This window comes from Topomyia yanbarensis, chromosome 2 (assembly GCF_030247195.1).
Source record: "Topomyia yanbarensis strain Yona2022 chromosome 2, ASM3024719v1, whole genome shotgun sequence".
NCBI classification, from domain to species: domain Eukaryota; kingdom Metazoa; phylum Arthropoda; class Insecta; order Diptera; family Culicidae; genus Topomyia; species Topomyia yanbarensis.
The window spans coordinates 78871322-78897599 of NC_080671.1; the positions used below are offsets into that span (position 1 = coordinate 78871322).

A 26278-nucleotide genomic window follows, 5' to 3' on the forward strand; every position below is an offset into this window, starting at 1 on the left:
GTTGAAACTTAGCCTCGTTGTTTACATAAGAAAATAATTTAAATATGCCGCAAAAATATTTATTAAACTTTTATTAACACGAACACAACACAATTTGATCGGCTCTAAAAAAGTTAAAATATGTTCTACTTTCCATTCAGCAGGTCGCGAACGGGTTAAAAAATTTTTACACTGTCACTTCAAGACCATTTGATTTCTGACCAACAAAGTAAATTATTTGTCATGAAGTCAGTCCGAACTCTCACAGACGACATAGACAGGGTTATGTTTCCATTCTTTCGCTATTTTGCTTCGATTCCGTCGCGTGCTAATCTCCGGTGAAAAGCACAATATTGCGCATTAAACAAAACTACACGCCCCTCATTATGCATATGTGTAGCATACTTACTTAATTTTGACATTTCAATATTAATTCTTCAAAAGGGCTAATAAGATTTTTGTAAACAAACTTATTTCGCTCATTATTCCGCTTCCGAGTTGAATTTCATGAAAGATACATGACTTTTCACCCTTGGTCAGTGGCGGATCCAGGGGGAGGATCCTAGGGGTCTGGACCCCCTCCGAAATTTTTTAACTTGAGAAATTTTAAAATAGTTTCTATTTTAAATTCGTTTTAAATTCCAAATCATTCCAAACCAGATTCGACCACCAAAACTGATTTTAATTATTATTAAAATCATATTGAGGGTATTACATATTACGTATTGTAAAATGAACACTTGAAAATTAAAATTTCGAGCCCCCTCCGAAATTTTTTTCTGGATCCGCTCCTGTCCTTGGTAGAATCAATTTCAAATATTTTCTGTGTTGAAATTATAGCAAATTGTGAGAAATAAAAAAAACAAAAGTTTGTTTACAAATTTTATTAATCCTATTCAAAAGTTGAAATGAAGACGCGGCATTCGCTAAAAGCCAACGTGAGTAATTATTTTTTTTATCCTATATGAATTGAACTGGCAAAAGAAACATTTTGAATCTCTTGACAAGACGACCTTAGTTGATATTCTATCCGTACAGAGTTTGATATGGATAGAGTTCAACCAGATTCGATTAGATAAGATTTAATTCCTTCTCCGTCAAAAGCAGCTGCTGTTGGAGCTGGTAGAAAATAATATTCAATTGTTTTCCATTTCCCGGGACAAATCTATCGAATGCTATGTTTCCACCGGCTAGTATGCATTCTCCTGTAGCTAATTATTTCTTTCTCTCTTTCTCAAAACATGCTTTTTTATCCGTCTTGGAGCATGCGAAAACAACAAAATAGCAAACTTGAGCACCCTCTCGAACGATGCTCGCCACACCACCGCCCGGAGAAACAAACTAAGACCGACCGACTGAAACTCAGAGCGGCATGTTTTCGGTTGGGGTCTCCCCCAGACTGGTCTCCGAACTGGGAGGCCGGCAGACGGTGGCGCGTGGGGCTTATTAATCTATATAAGTAGGGTGGAAAGAACGGCTGGCTCGATTATTTACATGTCTCCGGTGAAAAGTGATAGACGTCTGTCTGTGGGCTAAGTGACTGACTGACTGATTTCAAACGATCGTGTTAAGCATTGTTTTTCACACCGTTTTTTTTCTTCGACACACCAAGATCAGCTAGATTACTTGCGAATGTGGTTCACTCCACAGGAGATCTTACAGTCAGTGCATTTGATGTGGTTTATTGGTTTTGCTGGAGGAAAACAGTGTTACTAGTGAAGGAAAATAGTGCGATAATAACGAAAGCGGTGGACGCAGTTACAAAATGAAGTTTTTATTTCTGGTAATTGATTGGTTTACTTTTCTACGTTGAATCGAAAACACTAATAAACGAAACAAGAACAGTGGCAGATTGGCAAATTTGCGTTGATGTAATAGCTAAGTGATGGACTGAAAATTGGTAATGTGCAACCGAAATGTGGGGTACACACGAAGAATGTTGAGTAATAAGTGATAATTAGAAATCGATGGTATCGAACCGATATATGTTGTGTTTTTGCATTCAAGTTATGGATGCAGCAGTTTTGTATTTAAATTCCACTTAGCTAAGTTTAATAATTAGGTATTAGAAGGCGCAGGTGGTTTAGTGGAAAGGGTTACTGATATACACCTCAGTGGCTCTTGGTTCTATACCAGCCAAGGTCATTGGGATTTTCTGAGGTAAACCATTTTTGGTTACGTCTTCCTTCGGAAGGGAAGTAATGCCGTTTATTGGCCTGTATCTAAGGTCCAGATGGTAGATTTCGTCGCTCTGGCATCGGTAAACATTCAGTGCGGACAGTGGCCGACGGAAAATAAATATGAATGAAAATCTCGATACTTGTAGCGGATTAGTGACTTATGTACGGTATGATGCTGTTACAATCGTACGAACAGTTTTTCAATAATTCACTCACTGTGTCAAATTCGCTTACAATTGTTTACAAACTGTCTGACTATGAATTTAATGCACGTTATCATGTCCAGACGCAATATATTTTGTATAACGAGTGGTTGTGTCATGTTCAAAATACACATATTTTGGATCCTTCTATCTCAGCCACGCGAAGTTCGATGATCAACAAATATTTATCAGATAACTTGAACTGAAATTTTTACTGGTACGTGGTTGTAGATTTTCTTAATGTACCAGCGATTTACTACCAAACTCATATAATACAACCATGTTATTAAATAAATGTTACATAAGCGGTCTCGCTATTGTGCACAATTGGGCCATTAAGTCATATGCTGTTTTTGGTCTTATCCGATACAGCTGACGTTGAAGATACGTAGTCAGTAACTAGTGCTAGTTTGGGTACTAGTTTAAATACATCATCTAACTGGGCACTTTTTTGGTGCTAGTTACTGAGGAGATGAATTTGAAACAAAAACACTAAACTTAATTTCAGTTAGGTCTTATCTAACTGTATGTGCCCTTAATGCGCAAATTGGTTTAATCTAATTTTCCCTTTTGGGAATTAATATTGCATAACACCAGGTGTTTGGTTCCCTGGCCAAAAGACAAGAATTCGTTTTCGCTTTCTCGTCAGGGATGCCATTATGCCAGATTTATCTGGCACAGTCAGAGTTTTTTGCAACTTCCAGACAAAAAGACAAACCTCTCATTCTGCCAGATTTTTAAATTATAGAAGTGTTTGCACACATATTTTGATAATTTGGGGCATACTTTCCCAAATTTATCAAAAATCTATAGATACATTTCGACGACTTTGAGGTCGCTGTTAAGTGACAGATTTTGCCAGACAATTTTGGTTGATCTGCCAGATATTCTTTAAAAAATAGTGGCAACCCTGTTTCTCGTCAGCAAACCAGAGCTTCTGCATTTGCTTCCCGGAGTATCACTCGGGACAAGCCAGTTGCTTTAGGCGTTCACATACATCATGTGAACTGGTTGGATTTTTTGTGTTTAACAGTACTGATTTGGGTACTAGTATAGATACATCGTTCAACTAGACACCCAGTTGCTGCTTGTTACTGACGAGATGTATTCGAAACACAAAAACCAAACTTAATTTGAAAATATGTGTAAACTAGCACATGCACAGCCGAAATATAGCCTTATCGCTTGCTCTGTATACGTATATAAAGCTGATATAAGGCATGCTTCAAGGATCTTTAAAGCATGTATGCTTTGCATGTGCATTTAGTGCCACTATATAGCAACTATAAATCCGATATAATGCTGTTATAATGCTATTGGTTTATTGTTTATGCAACTTCTCTTGAAGATTATATTCGGCATATTTCATTTCATTCGAACATATGTAATTTAGCCTAGGCCTTGCTGCTTCGAGACTTACTAAAGTTATGTTTAATTTTGCCGGTCGAGACTTACTACAGTTAATTTTCATAAACCATTATTCATATCGTGTGAGAACGAAATCCTGATAAGGATATCAATTACAATGCATTAGAAAGGAGTCACTTACTGTTCCCAGTAAATTTATATTTTTCCTTTTTGTTCATCATACCGAAAAGGAAACATAAAACATCGTTGCAAAACCATATTGCGGGAAATGACAGTCAATTCAAGCTTTCTAGTAGCATTCTAGTACATTTGTGCACTGCTGCTATATAATAGCATTAGTAATTCACAAACGAGCTGTCACTATATTTCGCCTTTTCTGGCATAATAATGGTATTATATTAGGATATATAGATTAGCGGCTCTTTAAGACAGCTTAATGTAATGCAGATATTAGTCTACGTTATAATGCTTATAGGTTACTTGGGTAATGTGTTTGAAAATCTTCACCACCTTTACGCTTCCAGTCGACGTATAATATTCCTGTCCAAAACGCTCTTTCAAGTCTGCCTCAACATGGGTTTCGCCATCCTGTACCACACAATCAAACTTCGTCAGGATCTTAATGTACAGCTTCCGTGATCGTTCCTCGACAAACTTGTTTTGCTTATCGCAGCAGATTGAGAGCCACCACCTTCTTGTAATTCAATACTCTGGCTAGTTTTTAGCTCAATGCATAGTTGTTGACGACAGCGACACTCCCAGCTTACTTGCGACACTCCGACTTTCGGTTTCTTTTGAATTCAGTCTTCCTGGCTGTCGAAAATCGCTTCCCGAACACTTTTGTAACATCAGTGACAATTAATTTAGCCACATTTGACAAGTTCGTCAAATTGGTGTGCGAGTAGTTCGGATTTTCGTGATGCGTGAGCACACGTTTGCTTTGTTTCTTCTCTTGCTCCGATGCGATTTTCACAACTGAAAAGCAAATAACAAAATCAAACAGTACACATATGTTTACAATGATGGATGTGCAGGTCTTTCTAATGAACGATGAAAAAAGTGCGTCAAGTTGAAGTTGACCGATTTTGACCGATTTCACCCCCATTTGCTAGTACACGTGGTGTCCCACAGGGAAGTAACTTAAGCCCACTACTGTTTGTTATGTTTTCAACGACTTGGCTGTTGACCTGAAGGGATATTGGTGGTCCATTCTGTGAAAGATTGCATTCAGTTGTAGGCGTTGCTCGAAATGTTTGCCGACTAGTGTCAACAGAATAGGTTAGTTGTCAGTATTTCTGCAATGGGCTCTTATCGTTCCAAGAAACTGATGAAATTCGACTACCTTATCAATAATGCTGTTCTGAATGGGAATCGGAATAGGGGACATAGTTGTCTAATCGTCATCTTGGCTTCTTCTCAAAAACTTGGTTATCTGGACGATATGTGACATTACATGAAACCTAAAAGTCTAGCAGATTCAAAAAAGGTTCATTCTACTTGACTTCAGGACTTCAGTAATATATCGTGGTGTGATCCTTTAAATCCTTCAGCGTATATCGATGGACGTCGGAACTCTTGAAACGAAGGCGTCAGACTCAGCAAACAACCTTTGTCATTATCGTAGTCTGATTTCCGTGTATCAAGCAGTACATTAAGCAGCTAACTTCCCTATAATCAAAATTTCATTGACCTCTTTACGTTTATCTAACAACGAATGAGCAGAATCTGATCCAAAACCTGTCTAACGGTTTGTATGGCGTGTAAGATTTGTCTTAACTTCTCTGATAGGATCAAAATATGTGTATTTAAAACGGTTAAAGAAAATTGAAATTCAGACGCCTTGTTAGCAACGAATAGAATATGCGTACAGATTACGCGAATAAACAATTTTATTGACAATGTGCAAAGTGCTCTAAACCGTCGATATTATTTGCAAATATGCACAATTCACACGAAGTTTGCTATAGGCACTGAACGGAACGACCCATAACAGTAAACAATCCAGCTTTGTCATGCATCGCAATGTTATCTTCTCAATACACTGGTCTCAATGTACTGTACTGATATTGCAGCGTTGTCAAATTCACATAGCTAGCTACGAATATTAGAACCTGCAAATATTCAGCCGACCTATATTAAAAATTGAAAAGATTTTGGATTTTGATTGGGGCTCGTTATTGACGGTTCTTCCAGAGATAAACATGGAAATTTGAATTTTCCAAGCATGTTGTTGAATAAAAAAATATTTCTCATAATGAGAGTACCCCCTTAAGAAAAGTTAAGGTGCGAACCGATTTATAGATGTAATCAAGTTAGAAACTTAGCTGAAGACAAGTAATCACAAAAATATCAACGAGATCCGGAAAATACTTTTTTTCGCCATTTTTGGGTTAACCCTCTGGAAGTCGTGCAAATGGCTAACTGAATGAGCAGCCGCTGGTGCGCTAAGACGATTTCGCTAGATTTTCAGAGCAGCGTGCACCCAGTGACTTCCGGAAGGTTAAGGACCACGGTGCGGCGTCTCACCCGAATTGACCTTCTATTTTACAATGTTCGTGGCAAATTAGAAATTTTTTGACGCAGGACTACGTCTTCGTTTTCGATATGAGGGGGGCACTTTCCTAATTCTACAAAAATGGTCTGTAATGAAAAGTCGTCCAATTTTAAATGCATATAATTCAGGCATGTCACGATAAATTTTAAATTTTTTTCGCATATTTCCCTGAAATACATACTTCCAAGAATAGATTCTAATAGATAAACCCAAAGATTTTTGATATCATGGCATTAAAAATTTAAATAATGTACAACTTAGTCCAAATATCGCGCATTTACACACAGAAGATAGCGCTTTCCAAGTCCGGCACAACAGATTTGTGTACCTAGCGCGCTACGCTTCTATGAATGACTTCGTCACCGACTATTTAAAGAACGGATTTGGCCGAACAAGCTCAGTTGCCTGTTGAAGGCGGAGCAGATCACGGCCAGCAGGGGCGGATCCAAAAAAAAATTTCGGAGGGGTCCGAAATTTTGATTTTGATATGTTCATTGTACAATACTTAATATAATAATAACCATCTTTAATTAAAGTCAGTTTTGGTGGTCGAATCTGGTTTGGAATAATTTTGAGTTCAGAATGAATTAAAATAGAAACTATTTTAAGATTTCTCAACCAGTTAAAATTTTTCGGGGGGTCCGGACCCCCAGGATCCGCCACTGACAGCCAGTGTAGCTGAGTTAGAAGTCCGTTACACTGGCATGAAGGTACGCTACCCAGTACCGTCCAAAACGCGACTGAGCTTGTCCGTTCAAACAGTATGTTTCTTTTGTGTTGTGCTCGTTTCCAGCACACGTTTATGTACAATCTCGAACACAATAATTCGTACACAAAATCGCTTGTACATCCGAATTCCATTTGCAAACCCGGTTAACATAGTGTCGTGACACTAGTCTCTTTCACTCTACGCTCAGCGTTGACTCATTGTGCTTTGTGCGCTTGGGTTCAATGTTTGAGCCGAATGGAGGAGAGTGAAGACAACTGTCATGATTATCTAAACGAACAGAGATATTCCAAACGAACAAACGACCTGTCAAAATGCATGAATTTGTCCCGTTTGGAATGATACTGACAAATAATAATTGTTCCAATTTTGACAGTGTCGTTACTCTCCTTACATGCACTCAGGGTATATCTAATTTGTTAGCAGGGTTACCATATTCATAGATTTTTCTGTAATATCATAGATTTTTTTTCACAATTTTTGATCACAGATTCTTTGGCAGATTTTTGACTTTTGATAAAAATTTCACAGATTTTCACAGATTTTTGGTAAGATTGTGATTTTTCACAGATTTTGCGGAAATTTATCACCGATTTTTTTCCTGTTTTAGTTATCACAGTTGGCAAAAGGATATTTTTGACTGAAACACATAAATTCATTGATTCGTTTCCACTCCACGTGGTTCATTTCCACTCAGCCTATCGTATTTTGATTCTGTTAATAGGTACATACTACAAAGCATATTTATGAATGAATACACTGCCACCCGAAAAACCGTTGCAAAAACGCATATATAAAATTGTTTTCGATTCTTGTATATTTACAGTTTCGATATATGATTAACCGTTATGTGTCCAACAATAAAACACCTTTAAGGTTGGACAGAGAATGCACAAAACTCGCAAACGAAAAAAGCAGTTTTTTTCCACACCGTATGTCAGATCTTCATAAAAATCAATCAGCGTATGTAGAATGCTGTTACAGTACTGCTGATTGATTTTTATGAAGATCTGACATACGGTGTGGAAAAAAACTGCTTTTTTCGTTTGCGAATTTTACAATTTCTCTGTCCAACCTTAACAGGCCGACAAGGGTACCCCCGGGTACCCACAAATTGAAATGCTTATAACTTTGGCTTTCTTTATCCGATTTGGACACTTTTACATGTTTTGAATTCAGGAGCTCGTCCACTTTTTGATTGAACGGGATGAATGGATCTGGTTCTTGGTAATCCGGATTTTTCGGAGTGATGTTCCAGTACTAGGGTATGCTTTGTAAATTATGTGCTAGCAATATTACTATAAAAACCCTTCAAATTGTCTCGGAAGTTTTTTTTGTTTCGATTATACAGGTTTTAACCTTAAGGTCATTCGCCTCCTCGGGTTACAAAAATCTTTTATGAAAAATTTCTAACCCTATGTGCGGGGTCGGGACTCGAACCCAGGTTGCGCTGCGTACAAGGCAATCGATTTACCAACTACGCTACACCCACCGCCACTCTCGGAAATCTGTTATTTATTGTTACGGGACCACAACAACAATTTAACCCACGGGAACCTGGTCCGGAATGTCCATTCCGGGGTCAAATCACCAAATGGTTCCAAAACCAAGAGATACAGCCTACTGAAGCAATTCCAAGAATTTTGATACACACATTGCCAGTATTCCATTTAAATTCACAAATAGTATACCAGCACTGGAACATGTTTCCGGAAATCCGGATTCCCGGGAACCGTTTGAAGTAACCCGATTCATTTTTACCTGGTTTAAAAGTGGATGAGTTTCTGAATCCAAAACCCGAAAAGTGTCAAAATCGGTTGGAAATCGCATTAGTTATGGGCATTTTAGTTTTTTGGGTACCCGGGTACCCTAGTCGGCCTGTTTCGTAGTAAAAAAAATAGGAACCCCTCCTCACTCCCCCTTACTATATTAGCAATAATATTTACCCAAAAGCTTGACTTAGTGAAGTTCTAAGATGTCACAAAGTTTCAATTTCCAGCTATGGATATAACATTGGAATTTCATGAATCGAAAGCTGAAAAGGTACCCAGGTACCGCGTCGGACACATAACGGTTAAACCCACTGCATTCGCTACATTTATATGCGTACTTCAGGAAAGTTACAATAATGGCAAAATTTTACTAGAAAGCTTGATCTATACATGCAATGTCAGTCTTCCCAAATGAACATCGAACACCATGTTCGCTCTAGTTCTGTGCTCATCCTACACCATCATTTCGTATGCAAACTCGAACGCGCTAATGCGTACCAAAACACGAGCACATGTTCGTCTGCACAACCGAACCTCATGTACGTACACGGTGTTCGTACACACAGGTTCTTGATACTAGTTTTCTCTTTCTCTCACCCATAATCACTAGCATTAACTCATTCTGTTTTGTGTGTGCCTTTCTGATGTACGCACACGGTGTTTAAACCTAAGTTTGCACATCGTTCGCTTGGGTTCGGCGTTCGATGCGAACCTGTACACAAACGCGTGCACGAAATTTTGTACGCGGGTGCAAACTTGTCGATGTTCATGGGAGTCTTGCAATGTGGTTATATTGTCTAAAATTTGATTTTTCTTCGCCGGTCCGGGATTTTTACCACACACAATCGAAAAGTTTTTACAATTTTTAAAAGCTAATCTTGTGCTATAAAGATTTAGTTCCAGATATTAGTTCGGTCACGGTTTTCTGTCTTCTTTCTTCAGATCTTCTTAAATAAGTTTGATCGGGTTCGATCACCTACTACAAATGAAATGACCTGATAACCATTAAGTTTGGTTCAATGTGTAACATTCGATGTTGATTGGTTGTGCTTAAACTATACGTAAGAAATATATTTGATTTATTATTACTCTAAATGTGCTAAGAAAATAAATATTTTACATTAAGTATGTAGTCCTATACTATACTATACTACGTATACGTCTACAGTTCGTGCAACCCCATAGGGCTGCCCCTTGTAGTTTTTTTTCTAGCAATAAGAAATAAATAAATTTGAATTATTATAAACTTCCTACAAACAGGGTTGCCACATTAAAATCTGTAATTTTTCGTGAAAAATTTGAAAATCTGCATCGCGGGAAAAAAAATTCTGTATCGAAAATCTGTATTCAAAAATTAACTAGAAACTTCCCACAAAATAATATTTGGCAATGAAAAATTAATTAATCTTTGTCTGGAGAACAAATGATATCAAAATTTGGCACTTTTGTTCCACGGCTTAGTGGTTTCTTAAGATATGAACTGTACTGCCTTTTAAGTGTTATTCGAAATTCTGATAGGCTGGGTATCAACACTGAAAATCTGTAAAATCTGTATTTAAGCCAAAAATCTGTAATCTGTATATACAGAATCTTGGTCGTAAAATATCTAGAAAAATCTGTATATGTGGTAACCCTGCCTACAAAGCTATACATTCAATACAGAGAGTTTCCATGATTTTTTCCAGTTATTCGGAACATTGGAGCATGTCCATATTTTCCGTGTTTACTGCATTCTAACTGTATTTTGTGATTCAAATTTAATTTTATAAAAATTAAAATGTTAATCGTAAATGACTGAGTATGCAATTTATCTTTTCCCAAAGGGAAAAATTACTGAGTGCCAATAAGAACGCAATTGATGATTGTCATAGACAAACAAAAGTTGCTACTTGCTCTGTTACGTTTATTTGACATGTCACAAGGCGTCAACATAACGTTGCTGTTGTGCTATCTTATGACAAATGCCATTTTGGAGTAAACTAAGTTAGATATGTCATGTTACAGAATTTTAAAATCTTTACTATGTGGCGTTTCAAAATGTTTGAATTCTGCTGGGTTACTGAGATATAGCGAAACACGATTATGACAAGCGCCATTTTCTCAAGTGATCGAGTTGTGCTATCTTGTGACAACAAAAAAACAGAAAACAATCCTAGTTTGTTGGCTTGCTATCCAGCTTTTTACGTGCCATAATGGCGGTCTAAATTGTTCAGTTCGCAGTACGTTTAATTGCCATTTTTTGACAATAATCGTTTACGCCAGCTTGACAGAAACGCCCAGTTGAAGATGTCGGGCGTTCATTGAATAAACATCCAACGCATTGGACTAACGTAAAATAACTTAATCTCACTGGGCGGTTGACGTAAACAATTATTGTCAAACAGGGCCATTAAACGTATTACGAACTGAACAATTTAGACCGCCATTATGACACGTAAAAAACTGGATAAGCCAAAACCTAACTTTGCAAAGTTTGCCGAAATATAATGACGGATTATGCAAGAATATTTTTTTTCATCTAGTCGCCTGTCAAGTATAACATTGTTTTAATTATATAGTCTCTAAATTGTTAATGAGACCAACTTTCTTTTCTTATTTTTCTCGGATGAAGGAGGAAAATTGTGAAAACTTTGTGTTTCAATACCATCATTTTGTAACCTAATATTGCTGATACCGCATGTAAAAGTATAGCATTGGGTATAGTGATCTATAACGCATAATTTTACGAATCAGCTATGATTCTTTTTTATATGAAATCTTTTGAGCACATTTGTGACACATCATACATCAATACACACTTATGAATTATGACATGTATACCAGCGACGTAGGTTTACATTTTAAGCAAAACTGTCAATATAGTCAACCGATCTTCGCATAAATCGAGAGATTACTATAGAAAAGATAGATGCATCGATTGCCTTCTCCGAAAAGCTTCTAGCATTCAAAAATTTCATGATAATCAATCTCAAACTTTAAAAATCGTTTTTCTCGAAAAGTGCTAGATGGCGCTTGTCATAAGATATCACAGAAAAAAATATTTTGTGATTTTAAGTTTATTTTCATGCACATGCACGTGAATATAAATGTAAAATTAAGTTCCACCACAAATACACACGACTTGTCGTGCTTTCTTCAACGAATTTTATTATAATTTTACAAGTGGATTGAAAATTACAGTTTCTTTAAACGGAAAACCAATGCACTTTAATAAGTTTTACACTAATACTGCTGTAAAATGAATGACATGTAATGTTTCACGAATGAAAATGTAAAATTGCATGCTGTTTGATGCTCCAATTGATTTTAACGTAATTTTCAATCAAATTTTTGATTCAGTCTTTGTATGTTTACGTTCGTATTGATTTACACGTCGTTTAAATTTCATTATTTTTTGGTGTGATGAGCACTATTGCTTGTGGCATTGAAATCTGGATTCTAACTGCTGTGCGCACAACATTCTGCTAATAAATTCTTCTCATAGACTGGTTAGTTCGACTGGTCCGTCTATGAAAGTACCATCTCTATCACTTATAGTACATCCCAGTTAAGCTCAGCCGGAAATGAACCGGAATTCTGGCTGGTTCCAGTTCGTACACGGGCTCCAGTGACACAACCGATTCTAGTTAGAATCGGTTGTGTCACTGGAGCCCGTGTACGAACTAGAACCAGCCAGAATTCCAATTCAATTCCGGCTGAGCTTTACTGGGATGTGTTTTGACCAGCGATGCCAGATGTGAAGACATGTCTTCATTTTGAAGACATTTGAAAGGCTGTGAAGGTTTTTTCATTTAGAAGACAAATTTGTTTCGGTTGTCTGACCGATTTCTGGCAGAATTCTGGCTCAAAATCTAAAACCGATTCAGAATCCTGGTTGGTGAAGACCAATGAATACATTTTTTTTCGTGAAATGTGAAGACATTTGAAAAATATGTCTAGTATCCCTGGTTTTGACAGCTCGCTGTTTATCGAGCTTCAACCCAGTCAAAAAGGGCAAGTTGCTGGCTAACGGGGGGCTATTATAGCACATTTGGCTATTCTGCAGAGTCCCTTATATCCGGCATTGCGAATCGTTTAGCTCTGGAGTAGGGAAGAGGAAATGTCTTCGGACTGGTTGGATGACCGACCTCATATGCTCTATTTACATGAACTTCAATATAGTTTAATGCGATGGAGTTAATGATTTTTTGTATGTTTTTTCGTTACTGGGGCCTACAGGGAAATTGTCGTTCTTGTGGAGAATCGTTGTTTTAACTTGCCATTTCTCTTCCGTTCATGGTCAGGAGAGTTTGAAAAACGCTAATTCCGAAACAATCTGTGAAACGTAATATTTGTATATATTTCATCTGTTTCTACAAGAATGCTCTGAACTGAATATTTTTATACGATGCCTTCAAAAAGTTACTTTAGTTCATTATTCCGTAATTAAAGGATTTGTAGTTTAGATGATTTCGCTCCTTAACTTTTTGTTTGTTGCACATTGTAATATTATTTCATGTCATAATTATTGTTCTCTTTCCGCCCCATCTTCTAGCTGGCGCTATGCCTGTTTAGTGCCATTCTGCGCTCCCACGCGCTACCGCTGACAGTCAGCAAACCGAAGGCACTGACCACGAGCCGGGAGGATCGTTCAATTGGGGCCGTCACAACCGCCACACCGCCGAAAGATGCCAACAAGGGCCAATACCTGATTCGTGTCGTTCCCCAGGAGCAGGATGAGTTCGAAAAGTTGCTGGATTTTTTCGCAGTTGGGGGGATCGATTCGCCCGCCGAGTCAGCAGAATCTCCCCAAAAGAACTCATACGGCTCCTATGAACCCCGACAAGATGATCTGACGGAACCGCTGTTGCCTCCGCCGGTGGAGCAGAACGAGCCGAACTACTACGCTGAGAAACCAAAGAAAACCAAAAGCAAAAAGTACCTTCCCAACCAGAAGTTGGTAAACATTAAAAACACGGAAAACATCGAAAAGATCGAGAACGAAAAATCCAGACTGAATAGCGCTCAGGGAGAGATCGATGAGGAATACTTTTTGGAAGGACTCGACCTGGATAAACTACTGGCGTCGGCATGGCTGACGCAAGCTGATGCTGACGCGGAAGCAAAGGGGACATCGAAGGAACTGAAGCAGGCAGATTTGAATCTTGGAGAATTCATCCCCAGCCAACAGCGACGAATGGACGAGAACACCAGGAGGTTGCCGAATGAAAATGAAGGTGCCCGAGTTGATTTTCAGCTGCACGGTCATAAAGGACCGGCTAGCTATGCGTATGGATATGACACGGGTAAAGGGTAATGGTGGATTGATTTGTGATTACTAATGGCACGTTTTTGGTACTTGGTAGCAAGGGAGTATTGTGTGTTATAGTTCAGTGAAATGATTTACGATAAATGAGATGTTCGTTTTTCTTTCTCTTCAATTTTTCCACAGGAAGAATCGGCAGTTTCACGTAGAAGAGCGCGATGAACATGGACGCGTGCAAGGGAGTTACGGATACGTTATGAAAAATGGAAAGTTCCGAACCGTCGCGTACAGTTCGTCGCCTGAGAAAGGCTTCCGGATCGAGAACTGAGAGTGTGCAATTTTCTAGTTATTTATTGTTATTGTATTGTACAAATTTTAATAAAAATACACATTTTAAAAGAACAAGTACGCGTTTCTACTTACATTTTACCGGAAGACTGCAGTACTGTTTTTCAACGTCATCTAACAGTCCAGAAGCTCCGAAACGAAACAGTTCTGGCTCCAACCAATCATCGCCCAAAGTTTCCTGAATCATGATCATCCACGCAACGGCGTCTTTCACTGTTCGCACGCCTCCGGCAGGCTTGAGCCCGATTTTCTTCCCGGTTAATCTGTAGAATTCTTGAATGGCACGAATCATTACCAGCCCTACTGGCAGGGTGGCGTTGACTGCCTCCTTTCCGGTGGAGGTTTTGATGAAATCTGATCCAGCCATCATTGCTACCATCGACGCTTTGAAGACCTATCGGATAAACGTTAAGATTATTAGAATTATATACTTTCGATTAGTGTTAAACCAAGCAAAGCGCTTACATTGACCATAGTACCACACTCGCCAATTCCCAGAATAGTCTTCAAGTGAGCCTTATCCCCGCAAGCATGCCGCATTTGGACGATCTCATTGTACAGCTGTTCCCAGTTATTATTCAGGACCAGACTTCGGTCGACCACGATGTCGATTTCGGTAGCACCCTGCTCAATGGCGTACTGGATTTCCTGCAGACGAGAATGCAGCGGATATTGACCAGAGGGAAATCCGGTGGCAACTAGGATATAGAATGAAAAGTATTAAATAATAGTCTAGAGGTATGTTGTTCTGATTTTTCAATAAGCTGTACTTGTCATATTGCGAGAACATCTGATGCAAATACAGGTATATAAAAGCTAGAGTTGGCGCGCTGTTAAGGGGAGATTCTCATTTAAATGATCAAAAAGTAAACAAAATTTGGAATTTTTTGTGGACCAATGAAACAATATAGAAGGAAACAGTTTGGGACCATCCATAAATGACGTAGCATTTTTTGAGTAATTTTTAACACCCCCCTCTCGCATCGTAGCATTTCGTCACAAACCTCTAAATACCACCCCTGGTAATTACGTATCTTGACCGTAACTCTCCCCCCTGTCACGGCAATTTTTTTTTAAATAAAAAACGATGTTATTCTCCTTTAAAAAAGCTACGTAGCCTGACATGACCCCCTACCCCCCCCCCCGTCGTCACACATCATCACAAAATGCAAAACTCCCCCTCTCTCCTATAATGCTACGTCATTTATGGATGATCCCTTTAACGATTCAATAAGCTTACGGCATTTTCGTTTTTGACAGTGCACTACACCGGTGTAGTCGGTGCTACACTCATTCAAACTTGGATGTAATCAGTCTATCTCTTTCTTTGCACTACACCGGTGTAGCACCAAGTAAAAACGAAAACGCTATTAGATTTTCGTCTTCATTTACGTGTTTTTAAAGACGAAGAAAAAAGGCGCCAGTGTTGACGTGCACGTGGAATTACAAAACTGCGTACAGCCTGCTGCCTCAGGATCGACCTGAAACACAAAACTAATAATAAGGCTCTTAAGTAAACTAAACTTATTGGAAGAATGGCCTTAGATCAAGTAAAAAACTTTAAAATTGACGTAATGGTAAGATCTGAAACGTTGAGATCGATTTTTGAGCCCTTTTTCCACTTTAAGGTTTCACTAAAAATAAGGAAAACAAGGAATTTGTAGATTTTAGAGGTCATTTCTCTAATGAAAAACGTTTTCTTTTGAGAGGTCAAAACATAAGTCCTTAAAATGAACCGTTTTCAAATGAGATTTCACGCAGTTTTGAAAAATCATGTTTTGAGATAAACGCGTTTAAATTATTGAGAACACTTTTGATGAATTATTCGTGGTAGAATGCAAATATTGTGTCAAGATTACATAGAATTATGGGTTTTGGACATCCACAGAAAAAAATATTTTGTAATTTTAAGTTTATTTTCATGCACATATTTGGAGCATGAATATAAATGTAAAATTAAGTTCCACCAAAAATCCACACGACTTGTCGTGCTTTCTTCAACGAATTTTATTATAATTCTACACGTGAATTGAAAATTACAGTTTCTTCAAACGGAAAACCAACGCACTTCAATGTATTTTTTACACGCTTATTGCTGTAAAATGAATGACATATAATATTACACGAATGAAAGTGAAAAATTGTATGCTTTTTAATGATCTAATTGAGTGCATTGATTTTAACGTAATTTTCAATCAAAGTTTTGATTCAATCTTTGTATGTTTACATTCGTATTGATTTACATGTCGTTTAAATTTCATTATTTTTGCGTGTGTCATTGATTACGAATTTGAAGTGAGTTTTTCGAAATTCAAAATGACCGATCCAATATGGCGGATCCCCACTACAAAAATGAGTGGTATTTCAGTCAAAATCGAGAAACAAAGGTTTTGTGGTTTATAAACACAAAATGAACCAAAAACAAAAAAAAAGTCAATTCCAATATGGCGGACTACAATGTGACTTTAACAATTTCAACTAAATTTTTTCGTTTTTCACCGTTTCTGTGGTTGTTTGATAACTCACTTTTTTATTTTAATTATAGAGGTTTTAACCTTAGGTTCATTCGCCTCTTTTCGGGTGCGGGTTTGGGAATCGAACCCAGGTGAGCAGGGTTTTGTCTCTGCCTGGCTCCCAACTATTAGCGAATTAGCTAAGAACTTAGCCGCCTTATGGCCCCTCTTGTCATCACTAATAAGTTTCGATGGCTAATATGTCGAACAGTCTTGAGAATACCGTCATTATACAATAGAACGGCAGGAGTCTTATCCCAAAATTAGACACATTCAAACAACTTCTGCACGGTCCGATTATATTTTTATGACTTCAACATAATTCGACTAGATAGGGACGACCATCATGGCGGAGTACTTTTGGGAACCCGAAAATGCTACTCCTTCTACGGGTTGAGACCGCAAGGCTGAAAATTATAAGGCTAATCTAAAAGGCTGAAAAAGGTAAAATTTCAAAAGGCAACTTTTCACGAAGCAGAATTTCATAAGGCAAACTTTTTGGAAGGCGAAATTTCAAAAGACAAACTGATATCAGCATTTCGAAGCGAAATTTGTCCACATCGATCGGATTCGAATTGTGGTTATGACGTCTTTGGTGTAGGACTGTATGGTTGTTGCTTCAAAAAACAGTAACCATCCTACCATGGCAATTGATTTCGTGCTCTCTATGCGCACACTCCCAATAATATTTTTTTTTTCAAAAAGAAACCCTGTAATTTATTTGCTGAAAATAACTCAAATAACAGGTGTTTTTAGAAGAACGCCTAACGGAGACTCTCAGTTATTTATAAATTATAGAATCCATTTACCATTAGTTTACCATAGTTGAGTATATATTGAATAGCAAAAATCCAATGAGAAGGTAGTTATAATTTTGGAGCGAAAAGTTTATAAAAGTGTCAAAAAATTGTTGTAGCAGATGTCTGAGAAATACCTACAGACATTGAAAATTGATTCAATTATCAATTAAATGATGTAACGCTGCTGAAGATCAGTGGTTGGATGGGGCGGCCTCTCGTAAGCAAACCTGTGATTTTCGCGTATATCCGGTTAACACAAGCATTGGCACGAGCTGGCAGAGAAGAGGTGTTAGATGTAACTCTCTGCTCTGACGGCATTCCGCATGAGTTGGCAAGCTGGCTCGTACCAAACGAGCTCGAACTGTCGTTATCTGATCATAAGTATATCGTCTTTGATCATTTAAACGTCTCACAAGATATCGTCACATATCGTAATCCCAAGTCTACGAACTGGGACCACTACCAAAAACGGCTTGGCGCCTAGGTTTCACGGGTATCTTTCGACGATTGAATCTTAAAGTGACTTGGATGAGGTCGTGGATAAAACAAGCTCACTCATAGTAGCAGCATAGCAAGAGACTTGTCCGCTTCGAGTTATGCGTGCTTCTAGAGGAACACCTTGGTGGAATACCGAACTTGGTGGACTCAAAAAATTATGTAGAAGAGCTTGGAACCGCAGACGCAGGGGCGGGTTGGAGGTATTTAAGTTGGCTCGCAAAGCAAAGTCCTCTGAGCGAAGTGGTTAGAAAAGCCTCTGCAGTAGATTGAATAAGTTACTTTCGAAATCGAAACACTTTCATGTCAGTTGAATTAGAACTGTTAATGGTGAATACTCGGCTGACGAAGATGTAATACTCAACTGTCTGTTTGACACACACTTTCCAAGCTGTACGGAGCCATCACTGACGAATGCCTCTGAGTTCTTTTTTTTTTTAAAGCAACACGAGGTCATAGAGTATCTTCATATATCACGAACTGGATACACGCAGTGCTTAGCAACCGACATCTGTGCTCATCGTTAAAACAAGTAGAGATAAGGAAACTGAGTGTATGCGGATGTCCTCAAGGTGGTGTGCTGTCACCACTTCTATCGAACCTTATAACTTGTTGAGGAAACTTGGGTTTCCGACGTATGGTTTCGCCGATGATTATCATATAATGGTCTTCGGTATTTGCATTAACATACTTTGGGTTGTGTCGCGGTTCGCTCTTGGTGCGATAAATTAGCAGTTGAGATATTCTAGGATATTCCAAAGTACCGAATGAACATAGGCACATAAGTCTCAGAAAAGTTTTACTAAACGCAGCTAAGTAAATTGATAAGCTAGATGTACCGAAATCCTTCTCTAAGGGATGCCAGTAATACTGACGTATATGCTGTTATCCGTAACGCGTATGGTAAGTACAATCCCGACGAAGAGATGACTGTGAGATTTCCCTGGGCGCCCAAAAGAAAGTTGGCGGTCTCTTATCCATTTTGTCGTCGAGCGAGAAAGTCCTGATTGGCAGAAGTAGTCGCCAAAGAAGTTGCGAAGTTGTGCGCGGTGTTACGGTGTGAAAGTTGATACAAGTGAAGTTTTCCTGCTTTGAATCTTGCGTATATAAGTGAAATAACGCGAATTTTCGATCGCGCTCCGCGAATGGCCAAGTGACTAGAGGCGATCTAGAGGGCAGAAAGGCTTACGGAACAGCCATTTGTCCAAACCGCGGAGAAGATTGATTGTGCGTCGTTTGCGAGACGGAGGATAGTGCATTTGGTAAGTCTTTTTACTTCTGCTGTTTTTTTGAGATTATCTCTGAGCTGTGCCTATTGGAAACGGTATTGCGAATTCCGGCGAATATTTCCACTGCGGTTCCGCCGCGTTTCTTTTAAAGTTGCTACACCGACACCATTTTGTGCGAGTCTCCATTGAACCTCCCCTGGGAAGCGAGTCCGGGTAAAAAACGCTATCGGCATATCCACTGCCATACAGTGGATGGCGCAAAAGTGTCGATAGTTTAAAGTCTGCATTTTGCAGCATAATTGGGTTGCTTCCGGAGGCTCAAATGTTGGTTGGTTGCGGCAATAATCATTTTCCGCTGTAGCTTTCATAACGCTGGGTATCCGTGAGAGACGCAAAAACGGTAGAGTTGTTGAGCAGTGGTGTCTATGATGTTGGACTATCGGTTCATCCAAATAAAACATCAATGGTGCTTCTAACACAACAAAAGATTGCAACCGGAGCTCGTCCGCTGCAGTTCTTTGACTCTGAAATTTTTATCACAGATCAAATTAAGGACGTTGGGGCAATTCTTGACTCGAAATTAAATTGGTCAGCTCATATCAATTTAGAATATAGAGAGCCTGTCTTAGCCCTCAAAAAGGGAAGCTAAAATTGTGACTTTGAGAAGAATAGCTCGTATGACCCAATGAAATCAAAAGCCTCTATTTTGTCGTTTTATCAGTGAGAGAATCGAAAGCCCAAAAACACTCGACCTTTCTATTTTAAATTACAAGTCCATTGAAACTAGAGACCTGTCACTAGCCGGGCCTATGAGACCTTTTGCCTTTTTGAGGGTTAAGGGTAAAAGAATCCATTTTTGCTTTGACAGCCAGGCTGCCCAGAAAGCAATTAGAAATCGAAATAAGCAATCGCATGTCGAACTAAAATTGAAGAACATTGCACTTAAAATGGGTTCCGGTCATTCCGGTATTACCGTAAATGAATGGGCGGACGAATTGGTTAGAACGTGCGCTGCGACTGACTTCGTTGGTTCAGAACCACTTCTACCACTGTCGATGAGTCGGATAAAGCACAAGATTCGTTTTTGGGATGCATCCGAACATGCCAAACATTGGCGTAGCTTACAAACTTACGTTGCGTTCAAACAAAAACTTTTCGGCCGGATGTAAGTCCGAGAATTTATTGTATTTTTCCAAGCACAATTGCACAGTTTTAGTTAGGGCATTGATTGCACATTCCTACTATTCAGCGTGCTGAGTAATATTCGTGCGATCTTTGTGGATCCGATAACGGAACTTCATGCCATTTGCCATGTAACTGCCCTGCAGTAATGCAATTGAGTACCCGGATTTTTGGTTCTCCATACATAAACGAACCTATGTACTGAGGGTTCTATCACATTCACCCGAATATCATTCGCCCGAATGTCATTTACCCGAATGACGAATTAATCATTTATTCCCCGAATGCCATAAACCCGAATAAACCACTTGCCCGAATACCGCATTCACTCAAACATAATGTAAAATCTAATCCATGCTGCAAGATTATTTTCTATTGTTTCAATTCCAACAAAGGGAAAAGAAAATAACAATACTATTGTTCAGCAAGCAAGCATGCTTCTATAGTCATTCTCTCAGCTTTTGTTTCTTTGATCAGTTCATAAAATGTCGGATATTGAATCGAATTGAATTTTGAGGGCTTTACAAACGAAAAATTGCATAAAAAACTGTTCCGGTGTCTTTGGAACAACATTCGTTCGTAGCATTAACAGCAATAGCCGCTTGCCAGAAACATAAGAGTTTATTTCTTCTACAGCCTCATAAATTCAATTTTCTCAATTTACATTTCGATGTTTTTCGGGTGTATGGAATTCGGGCGAATGTCTTTCGGGTGTACATGGCTTTCGGGCGAATGTCATTCAGGCAAATGCGATAAAATCGTACAGAGAGCTTAAATTCAAGGATATGCTATTGTCCCTAACCCGGTGTGATAAAGGGCTATGGAGTTTTTTTTAGGAAGTTCTGAGAACCATGTCGATTACAGAGAAAATACATAAGTATTTTCGCAGTATCGACGATCAATCGTTGGAATTTGTGGCGAATGAAAGGGTTCTTAACTCAACTATGGCTTCCGAAAAAGTCACGGCGAAGTTTACAAATCTCAATCGGTTTAAGCCATATTTGAAAGACCTGGATCTGGATATATCTGCTCATCGAGAAGTGACTCTTATTGTATATGTTTTCTTTGTCGTTATTTTCCTTATCCCTAACTTTACCATTTCCCCAATCCTTAGGGGAGACCGGGGCTGGTTGGCCGACTTTTGCTTTCGGAATTTCTGTACTCATTCTGGTTAGACTTTTAGAAAACCGGTTTGCGCTGTCATGAAGATACAACCCTTGAGCACATATGCAATTTTTTTCATTCATGAAAAAATAGGGAAAAAGTTATTAGCAAACAAATGCGGAAAAATAGGCCAACCAACCCCAGGGTAGGTTGGCCGAGTTTGGTAACATAATTTAAATACGTTAAATGTATCAGTGAAAAACTTTTAATTAAAAAGAACATAGTTTTATCGTATATAGGTGAGGAAAATAAAATCCACTTTTCATTTTTTAGTCTTTTTAACCTTTTTGGACTTAGTTTTGGCAGCTTTAGTGAACTCGCTGATTTTTTTTCTCCACCAGCGCACGCTTACGTTTGATTTCATTTTTCTGCTCCTCCAATACTGCTTTTATTGGGGAATCGGCCAAAATTTGAGGCGATCGGCGTTTACGACCTTGCCACTTCTTCGAATCAGATCGTGCACTCGCCTTGGGAAGAGGTCTGACGTCTTCAGAGAGGCTTACATCTGCAGCAGATTCTATGCTAATTGACGAGTTTTGTTCGGGGTTGGGTCGATCTGTGACAAATCCTGCCAGAAACTCCTCAAGGGGCTACGCCAAAGACTCTGAAACCAGCTTAGCATTTAATTCATTAAATATCGGAATCAACTTTTTTATAAACAATTGCCGACTTTTAATGATTCGAATCTCTTATTTGTATTTGATAATAATTTTAAAGCATTTTATTACTTATTTCTCGTGTATATTTTTCCTTATAATTATCAATATAAGCATAATATAAAATTTTGCTTTGGAAAAGGTTAGAATTTCACAAATATCAAAGTTCATATTACCCTACACTAAATTTACAACTCGGCCAACCAGCCCCTTACAGAACTCGGCCAAGTTACCCCAATGTATATTTTCGAGAACAATCACGATTTACACAAACAAATATAAGGTTACACTGGTAACCGTTATACCATTTTGTTGGGTTTTGAATACCCTTTTCAACAGTACCAAGTTATTGGAAATTGGATGTAAATTGATTCGCGTTACACATATTATTTATCAGAAACAGAAATTTACTCACCAGTGCCAAACGTGCTCCTGTACAAACGACACCACCAAAACACCTGAAATTACGTCGGTATATTGGCGACTTAATACCCCAACAAAATCACTATAGATGTCGCTATTGCGCCTAATAACCAAAATATGAGCCTTTTATGATTAATAATAAAATCCACTTGTTTTGAAGTCATGCTGCTTCTTTAGTTAATAACTTTTCTCAACGAATTTTCATAAACTTGCAATGTTCCTCGAATGTGTTCAGTAGATGAATATCTTTAGAAATAAATAATGTTCTGATCATTTGATTCATGAGGTGATTTTTTATGAATTTATTTTCAATGTTAACCAATTTTCCATACCAACTTCCATATAAACTTTGAATTTTTTGGAGGGTCCGTACACACAACCGATCAGTACCAAAATTTGCACAATTACTAAGGACCATAAAAAGAATCAGTAGAGCCTGGTGGAACTAAAAGTCAAAAATTGAACCAGTCTAATGTACACGCAGCATTAAAAGTAGGATTAAAATCTTCACACTTACAAGTCCCTATTTCTTTAGAAGTTTTTAATCTTCAAATTCTACTTAAACAATTCATATGGCGAAGGAGTTTCCGTGTTTTACAATTAACCTTTAAATGCATACGGTTACCATTTGGCATTGCGAATTCTGTGATCTCTCAACTCAACATGAGGTAAATATCGTATCCATAACGAAAAATAAGTACCAATAAAAATGAGTTTCATGCATTTAAGGGGTAAATATAATTCTAATAGATTTAAAGAAGTTTTGCAAAGCATGATCTGTCAATAATGTCACTGGTGTCGTACAGTCGTGATCCGTTGGTCGCCCAGTTTTAAACTGGGACGTTTTTTAGTTGCACCCGCGCTGATTGGACTATTGTCCAACTAAAAAGCATCATGTCAAATTAACTTTGACAATCAATCTGATAATAATTAGAGATGCGAATAGATGTAACTACTAACGTCTCCTTTGGAGAATTTTTGATATTTGTCAGTTGGTCCAACTACTTACACTACTTTTACAGTAAACGGCAAGTTACGGCGGGTAGCCTAGAACAAAGCTTCAATAGCCTACCGATCGCTAGCATCTAGTTTAACCCGTCTAGCTGCCTTTTCGTTTACTGCGTAGCGAATCGAATTCGCGAAACACGACTGTTTATGCAACCGTTATTGCTTGTATTGTGCTTTGCAGGATAATCGCTCGATATGCGATTATATGAAAGCTCAATATGAGATAGGCGCGTGACAGCCGCCTATATAAATTTATAGGCAGCTTTTTCCTTGTAGCTTTCGAAAAGCACACAGCTGGCAGAAAAATAAAGCTCCACTGAAATCTGCTTGCGGAGCAACTGCGGCTATATTTGATGCGCCTTTCAGACGCCCGCAATGTGAGATTTTATTATAAGCGCGACAATAGAACTAAAAACTGGATTCTAGCCGCACTGCGCACTTACCATTCTTGTTTTAGATTCTTCCCATAGATTTGTTAGTTCGACGGGTCTGTCTATGAAAGTGCCATCTCTATCACATGAAATACATGTTTTGATTTGACAGCTCGCAGTTTTTATATCACGCGCACTTTGAAGGTGCGCAGTACAGGTTAGTGGGAAGTGCGCAATATTTGGCCTGTGTTAAGGCAAACCGAACTGAGCACCATAATTTTTTTCTGGTATATTTCATCCCAAATTTCAATTTTTGATGAGTAATCGTAAATATAGAAAGTTCAGAGATACTCATTTGCTTTCGATTACTATTTGAGTTCTCAAAAATAAATTGACGTGGATGTTTGTAGAGCTACATTGCAAGAGATAGCATTTTTAGCCAGGTATCTCCAAATGGCGCTTAGTCCCCTTTGGCTTAACGCAGGTCATATATTCCTTTGATACATCAGCCGTTTTATGAAGAAAATCAATTCAGTTTCCTGCACGGAAAGATCATCAATGAGATTTTCAACCTGAATATCTGATGATTTTAGAATTCGGTAGTTTTTCGACTGTTAAAATTTAACAAAACCAATCAACTGTAATGCTCCACCTAAATTTTTGTTTTGCGTCAGCATCTTTCACTCACCAGCAGCAATTTGAATCTGGTCCAGCTTCCCTAGCGCTTTCAGTGACTCGTACGCATCTGCGACACGGCTGGGGTACACACAAACAGCGGCCGTATGTATCTTACCGTACAGTTTCGGGTTCGTCATACGCTCGGGAAAGGGATAAGCGGCACGAAAACACAACCGCTCAACATTTGCCCGGGTGTCATCGCCGCTGAGCGTCGTCAGATCGGTTAGGCTCAGTGCTTTCAGCGTCCAGCTTAGGAATTGGGCCGGCGTTTGCTGTTTGATAAGCGATGATGTTAGAAGGTCAACCGATTGCTCCACGCTGCGTAGATTGACGTAGACCTTTTCGAGCGGTGTGGAATCTGCGGAACGAGGCGGGATTGTTTGTTGTTGTAAACTATTGTATCATGACTGCCAATGTTACCGAACGGTATTTCCTTATTTACAATCATATTGTCAAACTGTTGAGGTAGATAGAAAATATTCGATGGAATGCTTCGTTATAAATCACTGTATCGCACGTTACTTTCACTTTTAGCTGTGCTGATAACAAATCCTGATAATCACTATATTCCAAGAGCGAGTTTTGTTGACAATCCAATGTCAAAATCGAAATGATTATAGATTTTGTTTTCGATGTTCGATACTACGAGTGCGATGTTTTCTGAAATGTTTCAATTATCGGAATATTTCAAACAGCCCCTTGTCAAGGATGGCATCTCTGTACAGCCAATAGCCATCATCACTGCCATTAACCTTTACAGTACCAAGCTAAATTTTTTCCGAAAATTTCACTTTAATTTTGCTCTAATTTTGTCAATTTTGGAGCGATTTCGATGAAACCGGTCTTAAAAGATCTGGAATTTACTCCAGTTTCTGCGTACCGACTAACGTTGAAATCCGTTGACCGATTCCGGAATTATTCCGAATTCCCGTGGGGTATATCCGGTATCCCAGTGGAGTGACGGACGAGTTTTGAAGAAACATCTCATAAATTTAAGCAAGATTTGTTTGAATAGTGCTTCATATGACTATGTTCCATTGATCCTTCACAAAGGACATGAATTAGACTAATCTTGGCCACCGAAATACTGTTCCGGATTAACCTAAGAAAATATATATACATCATTACGTGCGAAATGATCAAGGCACGTGAAATCGACCTTCACGGATTTGAACCAATTTTGGAGGAATTGTTCATCTAGGGCCAATATATCAAAATCCAAATTTTTGTGCCAATTGAACAACCCCTCGGGCCATGCACACACCCCCCGTTTGAACAAATTGGTAAAAAATTGATTTTCTTTTGATTATATCTTCGGTTCCTTTTATTCTAAAATCAAACCGCAAGTTGCTTTTTGAAGAAAATCGCTCAAGGAGTCTAGAA

At 38.5% G+C, this 26278-nt stretch overlaps 2 protein-coding genes across 3 annotated transcripts; one reads left to right on the top strand and one right to left on the bottom strand.

Moving 5' to 3' along the window:
• The first annotated feature begins 1456 nt into the window (after window positions 1-1456).
• On the top strand, window positions 1457-14433 carry LOC131678532 (uncharacterized). Of its 2 annotated transcripts, none has more exons than XM_058958741.1 (3): window positions 1457-1762; window positions 13318-14075; window positions 14215-14433. In XM_058958741.1, the coding sequence occupies exons 1-3, from the start codon at window positions 1745-1747 to the stop codon at window positions 14354-14356; spliced, it is 918 nt and encodes a 305-aa protein (XP_058814724.1). In that variant the 5' UTR covers window positions 1457-1744; the 3' UTR covers window positions 14357-14433. The 2 variants fall into 2 exon arrangements, with proteins under 2 accessions (XP_058814724.1, XP_058814725.1); XM_058958742.1 differs by having other exon boundaries at window positions 1458-1762; window positions 13318-14068.
• LOC131678531 (deoxyribose-phosphate aldolase) lies at window positions 14362-25487 on the bottom strand. Its single transcript, XM_058958739.1, has 4 exons — window positions 25316-25487; window positions 24906-25253; window positions 14842-15074; window positions 14362-14770 (listed from the first exon to the last, which is right to left on the bottom strand). Exons 1-4 carry the CDS (start codon window positions 25341-25343, stop codon window positions 14444-14446), a joined length of 936 nt encoding a protein of 311 aa, XP_058814722.1. The 5' UTR covers window positions 25344-25487; the 3' UTR covers window positions 14362-14443.
• Between the last annotated feature and the right edge of the window lie 791 nt (window positions 25488-26278).